This window comes from Scyliorhinus torazame, chromosome 4, assembly GCF_047496885.1.
Source record: "Scyliorhinus torazame isolate Kashiwa2021f chromosome 4, sScyTor2.1, whole genome shotgun sequence".
NCBI classification, from domain to species: Eukaryota; Metazoa; Chordata; class Chondrichthyes; order Carcharhiniformes; family Scyliorhinidae; genus Scyliorhinus; species Scyliorhinus torazame.
Genome location: NC_092710.1, coordinates 275,574,455 through 275,595,540, shown reverse-complemented (window position 1 = coordinate 275,595,540; position 21,086 = coordinate 275,574,455). Strand labels below are relative to the sequence as shown.

Genomic DNA, 21,086 nt, shown 5'->3' with positions numbered 1-21,086 from the left:
TTATTGGTCATTTGTCCTAACATTTCCTTATGTGGCTTGTGCCATGTTTGTTTTATAATGCTTCCAGTAAATAAAGGCGCTACATGAATAGAAGTTGTTATCTAGCCACAGTTCCAGCAATAGCTGTTCCACCAATGATCAGTACCTGTCCTCCATGGATGTTAGGACATGCACGCATCTCTGTCTCCTTTGCAGTGAATTGTGTCAGTGAATGTTTTACAATGTTTGGCTAAGTTGGCTGTCATAGTTGAATAGTGTGTGCAGTATATGAGATGTGGGTGTCAGACTTGCGGCAGTGCTAGGTGTGTGAGGGTGAGGTGAAGCATATGTAGTTTATGAGGCCTGACATAGATAATTTTGGTATGTGAGTAATGGGGTCATTTGAGCAGCATTTACGACTAATGATGCAGTTGGCAGGATTTGTTATTTGAAGATGCATTCTTTAATCTTAACCACTTCTGTGAGGTCGTTGAACTTCTTGCGTCACTGCATCCAAGTCCTCTGGGCTTGACTCGTCTTGTTGAGTGTGTGTCTGGAGAGCTTCCTGGTCGCCTGTGGACACAGGACATCTCTTCTACTTCCCATTGCTTTCACCAAGGCCTCCAGTGCAGCATTCAAAACCTTTGGAACCAGTTGTCTCTCCTGGTGTGCCATTTCCCATGTCAGATCCACTTACCGCATGATTGCGCCATAATGCACCTTCCTCTTTAAGAGGTACAGGGTAACTTTAAGGAGTGCAGGGTAACTTTAATTGGTGCCAGCCACTCCGGATCTGCTGATGTGCCTATCCAAAGAACAACATGGCCAATGCTGGCTGGATAAAGAGATCATTCAAATAAATAGGCTGCTTCGTTGGATATATTCAAAAGGGAACTGGATGTTGCCCTTGCAGCTAAAGAGATCAAGGGATGTGGAGAGAAAGCGGGAGTGGGATAGTACATTTATATGATCAGCCATGATCATATTGAATGGTGGTGCAGGCTCGAAGGGCCAGATGGCCTACTCCTGCACCTATTTTCTATGTTTCTATCAGGGCAGAGAGTGCACAAAGACAAAGAGGTTTGAAAATTAGTGGCAGAAGACAAAAAGGTTTTTGAAAATGTTTTTGTGATTAAAAATATCATGTAATTTTGGCACTCTTTATGATCCGCTGTGAAATACAAATACCTCTAGTCCATTTCAAATGAGTGGAATTATTGGACTTCAAGTGGATAGAAATATTAGTTTTCCCTTCCATTGCTGTCAAGACTGTGGACCAAATGCATTATCAAATCGCCAAAGAAACCTCAACATTTCAGCATTCAATTCAGTTGGTGCACGTAACAGGATGAAGTCCATATTAACAACTGAACGTGACACCTTGCTGCATTATGTACATGCAAAGAGATGCAAGGGATTATGGCACTGCTCCGCAAACTATTTTTTTATGTGATTCTATTTGAACTCATCACCACCTTCTCAAGGGCAATCGAGGATTGGCAACGAAGGCTGGGCTGGTCAGCCATGCCCACATCCCATGAACATATAAAAATAGCTTCTGAAAATTAACGTGTCCGCAGACGCCAGTTTGCTGTTCACACTTTGGTTGCCGTTTTTCCAATATTACACCAGTGGCTGCACTCCCTCCCAAAGTCCTTCATTGGCTATAATAACGTACTTCGCAATGTCTAGTGGCGAAAAAAAAGCAAGTTTGTTTTTGACTTAGTCCATCGCTAAGAGTAGGTTTGAGAAATACGAGGATCAATGTTCAGATGCATTGTAAACTCTCACACTCTGGCCCCAATTTCACCCTGATCATATTGCAGGACGTCCTCAGCCGGCGGGCTGACTCTCCCGCGGCGGAACTACAGAAACCCGAATGCACCACGGCACCTGGTGGGTGGCGCGGGCCAATGACGACCGGCAAGCCGTCGGCCAATGGGCTCGCGCTCGCGCGGTGACGGTTGAAGGAGGCGGAAGATGGCGGCGATTGTGCGTCTGTTGCTGGCACGAGCGGCGGTGTCTGGGAGCAGCGCGAGGCTGGCGCGAGCGGCAATGTCGCCCACTGCTCGACGGTCGGTTGCACATTTCACCTTCGTGCCGGAGCCTGAGCCCGATCCTGCTCAGTATGGTGAGGGCGGCGGGGAGGGGAATGGGAATGGCTGGGAAGGGAGCAAACAGCCTCTGCGGCAGGGGTGTAGAGGACATTACTGCGTATGGAATCAATGACATGGTCATGGGGTTCAGGTCTCAACCCAGGGAGAGACCGTGCTGCAAAAGAAATGGAGCGTGAATGCTGGAGGACATGCAGTGCACACTGCATTCTGATCAAAGTCTATGGACCTGAAACGCTACCTCTGTTTCTCTCCATGAATACTGCACAGTCCTGCTGACTGTTTCCAAAGTTTTCTTTTAACGCATAGTGCAACTGCTTTAAATCTTCCCCGACCATTGACAATATGTGAAAGAGGGACATGCTGCTGAAGCTTTCCACCTTGCACTCATCAGGACAAGAAGTGAGAGAAAATGCTTTCATAACATGTCTCTCTATTCAGCAATAGTCAAGTTACCAAAGAACAGATTCTTGTCTGCTGCTTTCCCCAGCCTTCCTTCCCCTTGATGTGTAACCCTGCGACTGTCACTTAGTGTGTGTATGATGATTATACTGTGATAGGAGCCTTCAATACATTGCTACGCAGCCAATGCCCTCCTATACCCGTAACTTGTTCTCCCTGAGTATATGCATCAAGAAAACAGTGATTCATAGGAATGCCTGATATATAGATGTGGAGATTCCGCATTGGTCTGGGGTGAGCACAGTAAAAAGTCTTACAACACCAGGTTAAAGTCCAACAGGTTTGTTTCAAATCACTAGCTTTCGGAGCACTGCATTCACCTGAGGAAGGAGCAGTGCTCCGAAAGCTAGTGAATTGAAACAAACCTGTTGGACTTTAACCTGGTGTTGTAAGACTTCTTACTAATACAAAGAAACACACATAGAAAATAGAAGCAGAAAGAGGCCACTTGGCCCTTCAAACTTGCTCCACCATTCATTTATGATCTTTTTAAAAATAAATTTAGAGAATGCAATTTTTTTTTCTCCAATTAGTGGGCAATTTAGCGTGGGCAATTTAGTGTGGCCAATCCACCTACACTGCACATCTTTGGGTTGTGGGGGTGAGACCCACACAGACACGGGGAGAATATGCAAACTGTACACGGACTGAACCTGGGCCAGGATTGAACCCAGGTCCTCAGCGCTGTGAGGCAACAGTGCTAACCACTGTGCCACCTTGCCGCCATGTTTATTATGATCATGACCGATTGTCAAGTTCAATACCCTGATCCTGCCTTCACCCACCCCATATCCCTTGATTTCTTCAGCCTCAAGAGCTTCCTAATTCCTCCCTGAAATTACGCAATGTTTTGCCTTCAGCTACTTTTTGTGGCAGTGAATTCCACAGATTCACCACTCTCTTGGTGAAGACATTTCTCCTCCCCTCAGTTTTGAATGGTTTACCTCTTATCCTCAAACTATGACCCCTAGTACTGGGCTCCTCTACCATCAGGAATATTCTTTCTGAATCTACCCTGTCTAATCCTGTTAGAATTTTATAAGTTTCTATGAGATTCCCCCCTCTCACTTCTAAACTTCAATTAATTTTTGAAAAAGTATTTTTATTTGGCAAATTTTCAACAATTTTACAATACAAATACAACCCCAGAGCAAAAAAAAAATTCTCCATCCCCTCGAACAGCTAGCTCATTCTAGATTTTGTGAGGTGCGCCCTGTACAATACCTTCAGCTGTATCAGCCTCAACCTTGCACACAAAATCGAGGCATTTACCCTCCACATCACCTCACATCACAATCCCTCTTCCAGCACTGCCCCCAGCTATTTCTCCCACTTCGCTTTAACCCCCTCCATGTACACCCTATCCTCCAGAATTCTCCCATCAATCACCGAGATGCCCCTCTCCAACCCTTCTCATTGACAGCACCATCTCCAGCAGCAAGGAGGCAGACGCTATTGGGAAGGTCGGGAAAACCTAACTTGCAAAGTCCTGCACGTGCATATACATAAAACTTTCCCCCCAACTGCCAGCCCATACTCCCAACAAACTCGCAACTCGCCCCCCTAGGAACAGATCCTTCATTTCCTTATACCCCCTCTCTTCGCATCCCTGGAACCTCGTATTTATCCTCCACGGCTCAAACCAATGATTCCCCCAATTGACATCCCCTCTGACCCGTCCCCCTGCTTAAAGTGCTGTCTAAACTGTCTCCAAATCTTCAATGTGGCCACCACCACCGTACTAGCCGAATACTTCTCTGGGGATATTGGGAACGGTGCTGTTGCCAAGGCTCGCAACCCCGACCTCTACAAAAGTCCCCCTCCATCTTTACCACAGAACCCACCCTCCTACCTCCAGCCCCACACCTTTTCTGCATTTACTGCCCAATAATAATACAGGATGTTTCGGAGCCTAACCCCGCCCCACCCGCCGAACCCTCTGCCGAATCTCCCTCCACTTCTGGCCACCTTTCCTCCCCAAACAAATCAGGAGATCAACCTGTCCACCTCCCTGAAAAAAGACTTGGGCAAAAAGACTGGTAGATATTGAAACAAAAACAGGAATCGCAGAGAAATATTAATTTTAACTGCCTGTACCCGGCCCGTCAACAACCGAGGGAGATAATCCCACCTCAGCAAATCCGCCTTCACCTGCCCACCAAATTAGTGAAATGAAACCTCCGGAGCTCTGCCCAATCCCAGGCCACTTGCATCCCCAAATACCTAAAATGAGACGCTGCCAGGTGAAATGGTAGCCCCCTTCCACCTCTGCCCCACACCCGCCGGGGAGACCACAAAATACTCACTTTTCCCTAAATTCAGTTTGCACCCTGAAAACACCCCGAATCTCTGGAGCTACCCCATTATAGTCCTCACGGATGTTCTCGGCTCCAAAATATATACAGCAGCAGATCATCTGCATATAGGGGACACCCAATGTTCCAGTACCCCCCCCCCCATTAATTATCCCCTTTCACAACACCAAGCTCCTCGCCAATGCAAACAGAAGGAGGCACATGGGGCATCCCTGCCTCGTACCCCGATGTAATGCAAAATACCCTGAATTCATAATGTTTGTGCACGCGCTCGCCATCGGCCCCTTATATAGAAGCTGCACCCGCACCACAATCTTTAGGCCAATTCGAATTTCTCCAGTACCGCCATCAAATAACTCCACTCTATCCGATTAAGCACCTTCTCCGCATCCAATGCCACCATCACCTCCGTCTCCCCTCGCTGCCCCATAGTGCACTGGAATCTTGAGTCATTAAACGGTTTTAAGAAGGCGATAGATATATTTCTGATAAAAAACGAGTTAAAGGATCTGAGCAACAGATGGGGAGGTGGATTTGAGACCAGGAAGAGATCAGCCATGATCTGATTGAATGGCGGAGCAGGCTCGAAGGGCTGAATTGTCTACTTCTGGACCTAATTCCTATGTATAAAGACACCAAATCTACAATACTCCAAGTGTGGCCTGTACGATTGCAGAAGAACACCCCTATTTCTATACTCAAATCCTCTCACCATGAATGCCAACATAACATTTGCCTTCTTTGCTGCCTGCTGTACCTGCGCACTTACTTTCAGCAGCTGATACATGAGGACACCAAGGTCTCGTTAAGTATCCACCTCTCAATTTAGACCCATTCAAATAATAATCTGCCTTCTACTTTTGCTACCAAAGCTGATAACCTTGCATTTATCCACATTATACTGCATCTGCCCACTCACTCAGCCTGTCCAAATCGCGCAGAAGCACTCTGTATCCTCCTCATAGCTCACCTGCCAAATCATTAATATATAAGGTGAACTTTTGGGGTCCTAGCACAGATCCCTGCGGTACCCACTAGTCACTGCCTACCAATCAGAAAAAGACCCATTTATTCCAATGTTTTGCTTCTTACCTGCTAACCAGCTTTTTATCCATCTCAAGATACTACCTGTGATCCCATGCACTTTAACTTTACATAGTAATCTGCTTTGTGATCTTGCTAGATAATGTCCCACAGGAAGTGATTAGCAAATCTACTACCTTGGGTTTGTGCTGACAGATGATCTGCCCCTTGTTGCAGAACTTGAAGTACACACAAGCTTTGACTGATTCATGAAACATGCCTGGAATATATTAAGCTGACTCTTAGGGCATTTAAATGTGATAGCACTGGAATGGGTGCAGAGGAGATTTACCAGGATGTTGCCTGGGCTGGAGAGTGAGATTGGATAGACTTGGGTTGTTTCCCTTGGAGCAAAGGTGACTGAGAGGGGGACATGATTGAGATGTATAAAATTATGAGGGACATAGTAGAGTAGGAAGAAACTTTCCCCCTTGGTGTGGTCAATGACCAGGGAGCATAGATTTAAGGTAAGAGGTTTTAAAACATTTAAAAAAAAAACTTTTTTTAAATTCTCCTTTTTCACGTTTTCTCCCACATTTACACCCATCAACAATAATCAACAAGATATGTCAATCCCCATAATAACAATGATCCCATCCGCCCACCAAACCTCAACCCGCATGTTTACATAAACAAATGACAAAAAGGAATCCGGGATTACCTGCAGTCACCCTTAATCTACACGGCTCTCCACCCCCCCCCCCCCCCAAATCAACACCATCAGCCTCTAAGAGAGTACCGTACATGATACCCCAAAGTTGTCCCCCCCCCCCCCCCCAAGTCTCCAGCTCCTCCCGTCCACTGCCTCTTGTAAAACTCCTCCTCCCAACCTCGGTTCCCTCCCCCAACCTCGGTTCCCTCCCCCCAACTTTCCACCCCGGCTAGACCACTCGGACCCTGTTATGTCAGGCTCTGATGGCCGCAGCCCCTCCCCCCACCTCACTCCCGTTCACTGGCCGGCTTAAACCGGCCAGCGTGGAGGCCCCCGCCCGGGTCCCTTTCCCCCCTGCCCGGCCCTAGGAAAGCCCAAAGATCCCCTTTTAGCACACAAACCCCGCATATCCACCTACACCCCAAAGAGCCCTCCTTTTGAGTGAAAGTCCTGTCCCTTCCCTTGTCCAAATATATGCAACGTTGGCTCCTTTAGCCTCTACACCCACGCGCAGTGATACAAAAAAAAGGAGAAAATACAGTCATGAGGTTACATCGGCACATGACCATTCCTCAATTTGTCAGTTCTGCCACAGTCCTTCTGCCTTCGCAAACTCCTCCGCTGCTTCCGCCGTTCCAAAATAAAAGTCCCTGAGCTTGTAAGTCACCCTCAGCTTCGCTGGATATACAATGCCACACTGCACCTTGCTAATGTACAGTGCCCTCTTCACCCGGTTGAAGGCAGCCCACCTCCTCGCCAGCTCCACTATAAAGTCCTGGTATACACGTATACCAGCTCCAGCCCACTGCACCACCTGCTTGGCCCAGCTCAGGACCTTCTTCACACTGTACCTACGGAAGCACAGAGTCATTGCCCTTGGCGGCTCACTCGCCTTTGGTACAGGCCTCCACGACCGATGAGCCCGATCCAGTTCATATCGGAAGGGTTCCTCCCCCAGTAGTTTTGCCAGCATCGCGGCAAAATACTCAGTCGGCTTCGGTCCTTCAACTCCTTCGGGCAGCACCACGACCCTCAAATTCTGTTGCCTGGATCTGTTTTCCAGATCTTCCATTTTTCCTCGCAGATTCTTGTTCGTGTCCATCACCTTCCGCATCTCTTTCCCCATCGAGGCAAGTTGATCACCGTGCTGCAATACCGTCTCCTCCACTTCCTTCAGCGCCTCCCCTTGTTCTCGCACCTCCGCCACTGCGCTCGCCACCGCCGTCTTCACCGGGGAAACCGCCTCCTCCACCAGCACATTCAAAACTTCCCTCATCTCCTTCCTCACCGTCTCCATACATTTCTCAATCTGCGCCAACCGCTTTTGGAATTCCGCAGCCATCACCTTAGTTAGTTCTTCAGCCGTAAGCACTGCGGCCTCCCCTGGTGCTCCAGCCTCCATTTTCTTTGTTGACCCCGCGGTGACCTTTCCCCTATCCAACGGACTTTCAGCCGCTTTTTTCCTGGCCGTTTTTTTGGTGTTTTTCGACATCCTTCTTCTCCTTGCTCTATTCCCCGACTTTTACTGCCGTCGCTGGCCCTAGGACTGGGCGTTACTCCCCGAAAATGCCGTTCCCGAACGGGAGCCTTCCAATGTGCGGCTGCCTCCTGCCCGCCGTCACTGGAAGTCCCTTAAGGTAAGAGGCTTAGAGGGGATGTGAGGAAAAACCTTTTTACCCAGAGGGTGGTGAGAGTTTGGAATTCGCTGCCTGAAAGGGTGGTGGAGGCAGAGACCCTCATTACGTTTAAGAAGTATTTAATGTGCACTTGTGATCCCAAGGCACACAAGGATGTGGGCCAAGTGTTGGGAAATGGGATTAGAATAGGTGGTTATTTTTGACCGGCGCAGACTCGAAGAGCCTTTTCTGTGCTATATGACTCTATAAACCGTCAGCTTGCTCCTTTATTCTCAGCAGCTTGTGTGGCTGTGAAATATGGGCAACTGTAGCTATCCAAGAAAAGAAGTTCAACAATTTCCATCTTTGCTGTGTGCGGTGCATTATCGGTATATCCTGGCCAGATGAAATCACAAATGCGGCACTCGTCTCAAAAGAAGAATGCCCCAAGTTTGTTAGTACTCATCAAACAGTCAGCTGTGTTGGCTCGGACACGTCCGCAGGATGGAAGGTGGTTGCATATGCAAAGACATAGAAACATAGAAAATAGGAGGAGGCTATTTGGCCCTTCTAACCCGCTCCACCATTCATTATGATCATGACTGATCATCCAACAATAGCCTAATCCCGCCTCCCCCCCCCCCCCCCCCCCCCCCCCCATATCCTTTGATGCCCTTCACCCCAATTGCTATATCTGACTGCTTCTTGAAAACATACGCTGTTTTGAACTCAACTACTTCCTGTGGTAACAAATTCCACAGGCTCACCACTCACTGGGTGAAGGAATTTCACCTCATCTCTGTCCTCAGTAGTCTACCTCATATCCTCAGACTGTGACCCCTGGTTCTGGACACCCCCACTATCGGGAATATTCTTATTGTAAGGAGACAGAATACTTGGCCATTGTCATCTTGGGTCATGCCCCTAATCTGGTAGATTTGATTTTGGAGTCGGGCCCCATCATGGAATTTGGATGTAGGGTTATTGGCAGATTTGGGGTTTTGTGAGCTGGAGAGCAAGATAAAGCTACAGAGTCAGTTTGATCTGTTGTCTTCGGGGAAGGCAGTTAGACAATTGCGGAGTTTGAGGGGGGTCTTTTATGAGTATGGACAAAAGGCCAGCTATCTGTTAGCTCAACAGCCGAGGTGGCAGACAGCCTCCTGCGAGATTATTCTGGTTAGGGATGCGAGTGGTAGTTTGGTTTCTTCCCCAGACAAAGTTAATGCGGCATTTGAGGTGATACGTGAACCTTTATAAATTGGAGCTTTCGGTGGGGGGAGAGGTGAACATGGTTGACATTTGGAGATGGGTTGGAGTTTCTAGAGTTGGCGGTTGAGAGACAGGAAGAGTTGAGGCCCCCTTTGGCCCTCAGGAGATTTTGGTTGGTATTGGGCGGATGCAAACGGGTAAAGTACCTGGGCCCGATAGGTTTCCAGCGGAATTTTATAAGACGTTTACAGATCAGTTGGTCACGTTGTTGGTGGACTCTCTGTCCCAGGGGTCTCTGCCTGCTACACTCTCAGGCCTCCATTTCATTACTGTTGAAAAAGGATAAGGACCCAACAGAGTGTGGGTTAGACTGGCATATCTTGCTATTAAATGTGAACTCCAAGGTACTGGCTAAGGTATTGACGGTAAGGTGGAGCCCTGTCTCCCCGAGGTGATTAGAGGATCAGATTGGCTTTGTCAAGGACCGGCAAGTGTCAGCCAATATCGGGAGGCTGTTGAATGTGGTTCTCACCCCGTCTGAGGAGCCCGCTCTGGAGGTGATGGTGTCTTTAGATGCCGAGAAGGCATTTGACAGGGTGGGGTGGAGTTCTGGAGAGATTCATCTTGGCTCACAATTGATTTCATGGGTATGATTGTTATATAGAGTCCCCTTTGCTAGTGTTTGCACCAATACCTTCAGTTCGGATACTTCCATTTGAAAAGGATGACTCGACAGGCATGTCCGAAGTCTCCCCTCTTATTTGCATTCGCGATTGAGCCCTTAACCACAGAGTTGAAGGCTTTGGATAAGTCGAAAGAGATAAAGTGGCGAAGTGTGGAACATAGGGGCCGGGATTATCCGAAATCCCGAGCAAATGTTGACTCCGGCGTAAACACCGGAGTGGTGCACACCGGCGTCAACGGGCCTCCTGGCCCAGCGATTCAGCGGCCCTCAGGGGGCCAGCACAGCGCCGGAGTGCTGCTCCAGCACCAATACGCGGCCCTGTCTCCACGCCAGCGCATGCGCGTGGTGGCCGTTCCAGCGCCGGCACCCGCGCAACATGGTGGAGTTCTGCAGAGGTACCGCGCGGAAGGTGGTGAGCCCCCTCCAGATAGCGGGCGTCTGCTGATCAGTTGCCACTGACCGCAGGCCTGGACGGCGTGGAGGGCTTCCCCCCCCCGAGTCTGATCCCCCCGTCCCCCCCCATCAGCACGGCCACCGCGTGTGTGGGTCCGCGCTCCCGCCGGGTGGAACTGCGCCAGCGGGATTCGGCGGGAATTCGGCCGATCGACCGCGGAGAATTGCTGCGGGGGCCTCATTCAGCGGCCCCCGACCGGCGGCGTGTCGACAGCGCAATTGCCGCTGATTCTACGGTCGCCGGAGAATCGCGTCCCGGCGTCGGAGTGGTGTGGCGGGAATTTCCCGCGTCACCACCGATTCTCCGACCCGCCACGGGCTCGGAGAATCCCGGCCAGGGTGTCCCTATAAGCTGATGTTCTACTGCTTGTAGAGGGTGCCATCTCCGCTACTCCACTACTGGGCCGATATCTGGGGTTTGAATATCTGTGTGTGTCTCTCTCCAGCTGGCACTGAAACTTCAGAGGCCAGGGGATGTCGCACTGGGACACTTCCACTGAAGAGAGCACTGATTCAAGCCTGCCGTTTATTCCTAACCGACAGCCTGAGACTTATATCACACAGATCTCCAGACCCCTACCAATACCCAGGTGATTCTCTCTCTTGCCGGTGGTGCAACACTCACCCGGTTCCTACTCCACTAGAGTAGCTTTCCCAAGAGAGAGAATAGGACACTGCTGTTTATTCCCTAACCAGCAGTCTGTCCTGAGTGAATCGCTCAAGATGACCCTCGATTCCTGAACCCGGAATTAAGGTGAGGAGTATTTTAACAATGACTTGGCCAGAGATCGCTGGTGAAAGATTGAAGAATTTAAACGACTCCAATTATCATCAAATCAAGGTTTATTACAAAACCCAGGTCAAAATCATCAACAGAAGAAACACAATAAAATCTTATGCTCTAATACACACTAAGTCTATTCAAAGGTAATATAGCGGACACAACGAAAATTCTTATGATTACACAGTTTTTAGCAATAGCACAAAGCACAAAACAAGTTCCCTTCCCCAAAGCCTCAACCACTATTAAAGTCAAGGGAGTTTCGCAAGCTGCTGCAGGATACTTACGGTCACAGGCTGCAGAGGTCAAGTCAGGGGTGCAGAGGTCGAGCCAAGAACGAAGAGACCCCCAATCGAAAACACAGCCCCTTTTATATTGTTTTACCTGGCTTTGTCCTGTGATCGGCCAGCCCCTTTTGCATTGAAAAAGGTAAGATTTAAAGTTCCCGCTGGTCCCGCCCCCTTTGAGCCGGTCAGACCTGTCGAGATGGGAGTACCTCCCCTAGGTCCGCCTCCAGTCTGTTTTTTTGAGATAACGAGGTTGAGCTCCCTTGAAGATTTTCAAAGACTTCCATCTGCTCCGGAGATAGCTGCTATGTTGATGGGGTGTTGATTGGATTCTGCTCTGGTGGAGGCCAGGTCATTTACATTTGCATGGGGCTATGACCATCCCATTGTCCTGCTTGCATGCAAGCCTCCTGTGTATTCCCGTGCCCCTTTGTCTGTGTTTTGATGTTATCTTGTTGTCTGGCTCCTTCTTCCTTGTAGCTCCTAGGGGGGTGTTTGTAAATATTTATGTACTTATGTCCCTACTCAGCTCAGCGGACCAAGCCTGCTGGGAAAACTGGTTCTGTTCTCTTGGCTGAAAAGTCAGTTTACAGTCTCTGAGTTTTTCCAAAAGGGCCGAATTGCCCGAAAACCTTACATGCTTTATGTTAATCACCCGGTCCCCACTCTGGGTGATATAATGGAGCTATTATGGAGGTTTGGTTCATTTTTGGGTTGCAAATTGAATCTGGAAAAGAGTGAATGTTTTCCTGTAAACTCCCTAGGGAGGGGAGCCAGCTTGGGGGTGTTGCCGTTTCACTTGGTCAGCTTTAGCTTTTGTTTCAGTGTCTTCTTATCATCTTCCCTACACCTCTTATTGGGAGGGTCTAATTTTTTATATGGCCGGATAAGACTCTGAGGATACATAGAGTAGTTCTTCAAGGGGATTGGCATTTGCGGGGGGCCTACATTGCCGAATTTGCTTTATTATTATTGGACAGCCAATGGCGAGAAGGTGGTGTGATGGTGCAGTGACCCAGGTTCCGTGTGTGGGCAGGTGGAGGCGAGGTGGTGTAAGGGGTCTAGTCTGGGTGCATTGGTGACGGCCTTGCTTCCGTTTTCTCCAGCTAGGTTCTCCCCCAACCCAGTGGTTGTGTCTACTTTAAGGATATGGAGACAATTCCGGCAGCATTTTCAGCTTGGTGCCGTGTCGCGGCTGGCCGCTATTATTTATTTGAGCTGTTGAGATCGGACGCCACGTTCGGGGTGTGGGATGGGAAGGGGCTGGAGAGATTCGAGGATTTGTTTATAGAGGGACAGTTAGCCAGCTTGGAGGAATTGTTGGCGAAGTTTGAACTGGGGGAGATGAATTTGTTCAGGTACCTTCAGAAAAGGAATTTTGTGGGGGTGGCCTTCCTAACATTCCCTGTCGGAAAGGAAACTTTCGCTGGCTGGTTCGGAAGAGGGCAGCACATCTGATATTTATGGGCGTATTGTATCTGAGGAATAATTGGAGGTGAAGGCCTACAGTGGATGATGAGGTGTGGAGCGAGGCCCTTTGCATGGTGAACTCCACATCTTCATGTGCGCAGCTTGGTCTAATCCAGGTTAAGGTGGTGCACAGAGCGCACCTGACCAAGATTAGGATGTGATTATTTTCCGGGGGTCGGAGACAGGTGTGAGCAGTATTCCGGTGAGCTGGCCAATCATACACGCACGTTCTGGTCTTGCCCCAAACTGGTAAGCTTTTAGGTCTCTTTCTCCAGCACCATGCCGGTGATTCTGAATATGCCCTCTGACCATTTCTGGGGTGTTGGACTCACCGGGGCTGCAGACTGAAATGAAGGCAGATGACCTTGCCTTCGCCTCGCTAATTGCCTGGAGGCGAGTTCTATTGGGGTGAAGGTCTTCTCTGCCAGCGCCTTGGTAAGATTGGGTGATCTAATGAAATTCTTGTGCTTGGAGAAAGTCAAGGGCACCGTTAGGGGGTCGGTTGAAGTGTTCACCCAGAGATGGTATCCATTCATTACCTACTTTCTTTTCTCTTTTTCTAATATAAATTTAGATTACCCATTTATTTATTTATTCCAATTAAGGGACAATTTAGAGTGGCCAATCCACCTAATCAGCACATCTTTGGGTTGTGGGGGTGAAACCCATGCAGACACAGGAGAATGTGCAAACTCCACACGGACAGTGACCCAGGGCCGGGATTCGAACCCGGGTCCTCAGCGCCGCAGTCCCAGTGCTAACCACTGCACCACCGTGCTGCCCCATTACCTGCTTTAAGGAATTAATCATCACCATTTGTTAGGGGGGGTGGGGGGGGGGGGGGGGGGGTTGGGGTGGGGTTGGGGTCTGTGGTGATTTGCTTGTTTTTTGCAGTTGTCCTTTTATCTTGGTGGATGGGATGGGTATGATTAATTGGGTTTTTTGTTATGTTGGGTTTGTATATCATCTACTGTGGGTAATATGGGGTTTGTTGTAAAATGTATTGTAAAAATGGAAAATATCTAATTAAAATATTTTTTAGAAAGTTCTCATACGTCAGTCCTGCCATCCCAGGAATCAGTCTGGTAAACCTTTCGTTGCACTCCCTCTATAGCAAGAACATCCTTCCTCAGATAAGGAGACCAAAACTGCACACACTATTTCAGGTGTGGCCTCACCAAGGTCCTGTATAATTGCAGCAAGACATCCCTGCTCCTGTACTCGAATCCTCTTACAATAATGGCCTGCATACTATTTGCCTACTTTACTGCCTGCTGTACTTGCAGGCTTACCTTCAGTGACTGGTGTACAAGGACATCCAGGTCTCATTGCATATTCTCTCTCCTAATTTATGACCATTCAGATAATAGTCTGCCTTCCCGTTTTTGCTACCAAAGTGGATAACTTAGCATTTATCCAAATTGTACTGCATCTGCATCTGCCATTCATTTGCCCACTCACTCAACTTGTCCAAATCACACTGAAGGATCCCTGCATCCTCCTCATAGCTCACCCTCCCACCCAACTTGGTGTCTTCTGCAAATTTTAAGATATTACATTTTGTTTCCTCATCTAAATCATTAATATATATTGTGAATAGCTGAGGTCCAAGCACCGATCACTGCGGTACCCCACTCGTCACTGGCTGCCAATTTGAAAAGACCTGTTTAGTCCTACTCTTTGTTTCCTGTTTCCAAACCAGTTTTCTATCCATCTCAATACCCTACCCCTAATCCCAAGTGCTTTAATTTTACACACGTATGCGGGACTTTGTCTGGAAATCCAAATAAACCACATCCGCTGGCTCCCCCTCATTAACTCTGCCAGTTACGTCCTCGAAGAATTCCTGTTGATTTGTCAAGCACGATTTCCCCTTCATAAATCCATGCTGACCCTTCTTTCCTTCCATCCTGAATTCTAAACAGCTCTCAATCCTCAGACCTGTTGTTTTTCTTGGCCAATTTGGGGAGCAGGGTAGCCTAGTGGTTAGCACAGTTGTTTCATGGTTCCAGGGTCCCAGGTTTGATTCCCCGCTGGGTCACCGTCTGTGCGGAGTCTGCACGTTCTCCCCGTGTCTGCGTGGGTTTCCTCCGGGTGCTCCGGTTTCCTCCCACAGTCCAAAGATGTGCGGGTTAGGTCAATTGGCCATGTTAAATTGCCCTTAGTGTCCAAAAAATGTTAAGTGGGGGTTACTGGGTGACGGGGATAGGGTAGATATGTGGGCTTCAGTAGGGTGCTCTTTGTAAGGGCCGGTGCAGACTCGATGGGCCGAATGGCCTCTTCTATGATTCTATGAATTGGTATGTTTCTTCCTAGGATCGAATGCTATCTCTAATTTCCCTTGTAAGCCACCTTTCCTGTTCTACTTTGGTGCCAGACAGGAATAAACAATTGTTGCAGTTCTCCCATGCACTCCTTGAATGTTTGCCATTGTCTATCCACAGTCATCCCTTTAACTAACATTTACCAATCGATCAAAGCCAACTCACGCTTCATGTTATCGTAGTTTCCTTTATTAAGATTCAGGACCCTAGTCTCAGAACCAACTGCTTCACTCTCCATCTTGATGAAACATTCTGTCATATGGTTGCACATCCACAAGGGGTCTTGCACAGCTATCCCATAAACACTCCAGGAATTCCTCATCTATGGTTTTGTGACTAATTTGACTTGCTCAATCTATATGCAAATTAAAATGACCAATAATGACAGATGTTCCTTTATGGCATGCACCTCTAATTGCCTGTTTAATGTAATTCCCAACATCACCACTGCAGATTGGGGGTCTATTTACAACACCCACTAATGTTTTTTGCCCCATGGTGTTTCTCAGCTCTAGCCAAACCGATTCCACATTGTTGGAGCTAATTACCTCACTCACTGTTGTTTAATTTCCTCTTTAACCAGCACTGCAACTCCACTGCCTTTTCCTTTTTGTCTGTCCTTCCTAAATACTGAATATGACTGGATGTTCAATCCAGTTCGTGGTCACCCTGCAGCCATGTCTCCGTAATCCCGATGATATCATGCCTGTTTAGATCTATTTGCGCAATTAATTGATCTGCTTTATTGCGAATATTCCGCGCATTAAGGCACAAAGCTTTTAAGCTTGTCTTTTTCGCATTACTTGTTCCACTCCCAATATTTTTCACTGTGGCCCTGTTTGAATCTGCCCCTTGGTTTATCTGCCTATCATTTTTCTTATTCCCCTTTCTGACTTTTGCTTTTGTCTTTGATTCCTCCTCCTCTGACTTCTTGCATAGGTTCCCATCCCCCTGCATTTTAGTTTAAACACTCCCCAGCCAATCTAGCAAATACTCCCCAAGGACATCAGGCCTGGTCCTGCCCAGGTGTAACCTGTCCAATTTATACTGGTCCAATGTATTCCCTCAGAATCGGTCCCAATGCACCATGAATGTGAAATCCTCCCCCTCACACCATCTCTTCAGCCACGTATTCATCCGATATAACATGTTATTTCTACTCAGACTGGCACGTGACACTGGTAGCAGACCTGAGATCATAATCTTTGAGGTCCGATATCTCATCTTTCTTCCTTACTCCCTTTTAGGACCTCATCCCCTTTTGCCTATGTCGTTTGTCGGAATGTGGCGACGAGGGGCTTTTCGCAGTAACTTCATTGAAGCCTACTTGTGACAATAAGAAATTTTCATTTAATTTCATGTGTACCAAGACCACTGGCTGTTCACCATGCCCTCCAGAATGTCCTGTGACCGCTGCAAGACATCCTTGACCCTAGCACCAGGGAGGTAACACACCATCCTGGAGCCTCGTTTGTGGCCACAGAAATGCCTATCCTACTCCCCTTATTGAGTCCCCTATAACTATTTCATTCCCACACGTTTTACTTCGCCCCTCTGCAGCAGAATCAACTGTGATGCAGCGAATTGGGCTGTTGCTGCTTTCCCCTGAGCAGTCATTCCCCTCAACACTATCCAAAGCGGTATATCAGTTTTACAGGGAATGGTCACAGGAGATTCCTCCACTTCCTGCCGAGCTCTCTTACGCTGCCTGGTGGTCACCCATTCACTTCCTGCCTGTGGTGTCTGAACCTGTGGTGTGACCATCTCTCCATATGTGATATCCACGACAATCTTTGCCTCGCGGATGCTCCAATGTTCCTTGCCGTCGCTCCAGCTCCGAAACCCGGGATTCCAGGAGCTGTAACTGGAGACACTTCCTGCACACGTGTTGACCCCAGGCACTGGAAATGTTCCCGGCTTCCTGGCAAGAGGAGCAAACACGGCTTTGACCTCCCCTGCCATGACGTACATCTTTAAATCTTTGGCAAATGTTTTATTTCTGATTATATCAAATTTTCTATGGCCCTTCTTTCCTGGTCCTCGTTACTGTCAATTATAGCCCTTACAGATTATAAACCGCAAAAAGTATTTTCAAACTATATGATAAAAGTACTAAAGACTTACCCAGCCTTACACACTCCTTACGAATCAACTCTCTCCCTTGTAGCCTCAACTGCTGCAGCAAGGCAAGACCACTCTGAAGATGAAAAAAGTTACAAAACCAGGAGAAAAAGCAAAAAGCACTTCTTCCTGCTCTGCACCGAATTCCCACTTTGTTTCAAATTCCCGAGTTTCAAACTCACTTCTTTTTAAAAAAGTACTCAATTATTTTTTTTCCAATTAAGGGGCAATTTAAGATATCCAATCAACCTAACCTGCACTTCTTTGGGTTGTGGGGGGGTGAAACCCACGCAGACATAGGGAGAATGTGCAAACTTCACACAGACTGTGACCCGGGGCCGGGATCGAACCCGGCACCTCAACGCTGCTGTTTCAAACTCACTTTGGCTGTGTCTCACTCTGTATGTGGTGTCTCCCACTGCTCGTGCGCAAAACTCACTGTATGGTGACTTTCTGTATGAGGTAACGAGAACCAGACGACTGGTGGGATGCCCAAGCTCACCTTCAATTATGCTTGCAAAGGTGATGTGAAGGCCCAGGACATTGATTACCTCACCTGGATATCGCTGGCTGATGAGAGAGAAAAATGGCAACAACTCCGCAGGGCTGGCATGTACCACCACAGTGACCAGTGACTGCAGCGGCTTGGCAACAGATACTAACACTAAAAACAACAATCCACAATGACACAAGGTATCTTATGGGGCATCATTGATACAATTTGCCTCAAGTATTAGTCTCTTCAGCCAGCAACAGATGTGTGCCAAATGAAGACAGCCCATCTGAAATGGTTTGCTAGCTGTACCATCATCTTTCGTAGATAGAAACATGACACAGCCAATGAAACCAAGGCTTATAACTTGACATCTGGAGGGGGATACTTTGCTGGAATCAAAGCTATTAGATTGAATGCGTATGTTTCCAAATCAATGAGACATTGAAACTCCTCATATAAATATGCCTTTGAGTTTTCAAAGTACCGTGCTAGCGTTAGTGTTCGACACAACTGTTCCAGTGCTCTCCTTACCATCCTCCATAGCGGTGACATAGTGGTATTATCACTGGACTAGTAAACCAGAAACCCAGGGTAATGCTCAAGGGACTCCGGTTCGAATCCCGCCACTGCAGATGGTTAAATTTGAATTCATTAAAAATCTGGAATTAAAAGTTTTATGATAACCATTAAACCATTGCCGATTGTCATAAAAACCCATCTGGTTCACTAATGTCCTTTAGGACCTGGTCTGACCTGCATGTGGCTTTAAAGGGATTGACTCGTGGAAACAATTTCTAGTGCTAATCTTTGTGTACCAAATTTTGTCCTATTGTTCAATAGTTTCACTTTGTGAAAAATAAATTTGTCTTTAATAGCTCGGCTATTAACAAAGAAAATGACAAATGTCCTCGTCATTGGCTGGCCCTCGATTCGAAAATGGATCTACTCAGTGTTGTGAATTTCTGCCACGGGGCTTTGTGTGAGTGAACAGGCTGATTCTCAACCCACTGATCTTTGGGCACATGGGGTAGAATGTGCCTCGAGGTTGTGGTAACCGGTGTGCAGGATCTGATTTCTTTCCTTCTCTGCTGTTGCTCTGCGCCATCATTAAGGTGTTTGGACTCCATGTGATGCAACTGATGGGAAAGTTGTCACAAGCTTCTCGGTCATTAATGCCAATGCTGACGATGTTTCTACTCAAGGATGTGCATTGACATTTCAAAAGCTTTCACATCAGCCCAATGATCTATTAAAGTATGAATTGAATTCCGAAACCATTTATCCGAAGTGTAAATAAATGAAGTGCTTTGTCTAATATTTTATTAACTAAATTTTAACCCTCAGGATAATGCAAGATTGTTTTTAAAATTGGATTCATGAACAAAGTAATCTAATGCTGGAAAACAGAAGGACTTGAATTTTTGTGAATTTTTGTAATGAGAAAATATTGTTTGTATTTTTTTAAAAGGCCCAACTCAGAAGATGAACCTTTTTCAATCCATTACAAGTGGCTTGGACAATGTTCTGGCAAACGATCCTACTGCAGGTATGTAATTTCATTTTGTTGCCTTATTTGAGGGGTGGGCTGGACGAGGATTATGTAAAAGATGCAAATGAAAGGAGGGCATGTTCTTCATAAAAACATTGAAGTGCTTATCATGCATTAATACAATTTTGGCATTGTTTATGAATTACTTGCAGGGATGAGCGATTTTAGCCTCAAGGATAGTTTAGAGAAGCTGGAGTTGTTCTGCTTTGCGCAACGGATATTTGATAAAGGTGAGCAAGATTATGATAGGTTTAGATTAGATCGACAAAGAAAAGCTGTTCCCGTTATGTGATGGTACAAGGACGATGGGGCACAGATGGAAGGTTTTTGGCAAGAGATGCAGGGGAATGTGAGGAACAACATTTTTATGCAGCGATGGCTGAGACAATGAATGATTTGAAAAGGAAATTGGATGGGTACTTAGAAAATAAATTGACATGGTCATGAGAAGCAAGTGGGCGGAAAGAGACTGATTGAGTTGCTCCACAGAGAGTCAGCATGCACTTGATGGGCTGAATGGCCTCCTTCTGTACTGTAATGACTCTATGACTTGATGTTCTATGTGCCTGCTACTACATAAAAAGAAGAAAAATGTTTGCTGTTTCCATATTCCCCATTATAATTTCTCCTGTCCCTGCCTCTAAAGGCCCCATGTTTACTTCCACTGGTAAACATGGACAGCATGCTAGCACAGTGGTTAGCACAGTTTCTTCGCAGCTCCAGGGTCCCAGGTTCGATTCCCAGCTTTGGTCACTGTCTGCAGAGTCTGCACGTTCTTCCCGTGTCTGCATGGGTTTCCTCCGGGTGCTCCGGTTTCCTCCCACAGTCCAAAGATGTGCAGGTTAGGTGGATTGGCCATGCTAAATTGCCCTTAGTGGCCAAAAAAAGGTTAGATGGGGTTACGGGGATAGGGTGGAGGTGTAGGCTTGGGTGGGATACTCTTTCCAGGGGTTCCTGCAGACTTGATGGGCCAAATGGCCGCCTTCTGCACTGTAAATTCTATGAATACTCAGGCATGTTTATCATCTTGCCAATATTGTCTGCTCTTAATCTGTACCAAGGTTATGGCAATGCCATTTTTCCAATGGCGTTTTTAATTTCTTGATGTATATACAGCGAGAGCTATGAAGTATTTATTTAAATGTTTGCCATTGCTTAAATTTTAGACTCGATTTTGGACGGAACCACGTCACTCTCAAAATTAACATGAAATTCCAACATTATTACTCTTTCCCTTTACTGTAAGATTACTAAATAACCATGACTCATTCCACAATTTTACATCTAAAATAGCCTGGTTGATTCCTCAAGATATTGGTCCTGGGAAATTGTCCTGAATGCATACCCCTACATCATCTGGCCCTGCCAGCCCTGGCGGCTTTGTAATGTTTGCAGCATGGTGTCAGCGTCATCGGCGAGATTGTGACATGTTCCGCAGCGCATCAGAAAGATGCACCTCGGACTGTGACACATCGCTCAGCGCGTCGGAC

General features: G+C 47.2%; 1 protein-coding gene across 3 annotated transcripts in view; it reads left to right on the top strand.

Moving 5' to 3' along the window:
- Positions 1–1,932: 1,932 nt before the first annotated feature.
- The window catches only part of bckdhb (branched chain keto acid dehydrogenase E1 subunit beta), a 403,853-nt gene continuing 384,699 nt past the window's right edge, over positions 1,933–21,086 (top strand). For 2 of the 3 annotated variants that reach the window (XM_072499807.1, XM_072499806.1), the window contains exons 1-2: positions 1,933–2,110; positions 19,516–19,593. In XM_072499807.1, the coding sequence (XP_072355908.1) occupies positions 1,960–2,110; positions 19,516–19,593 (229 nt within the window). In that variant the 5' untranslated portion in view covers positions 1,933–1,959. Of the gene's footprint in view, positions 2,111–19,515; positions 19,598–21,086 lie in introns of all 3 variants that reach the window. The other variant, XM_072499808.1, reaches the window with a different exon arrangement.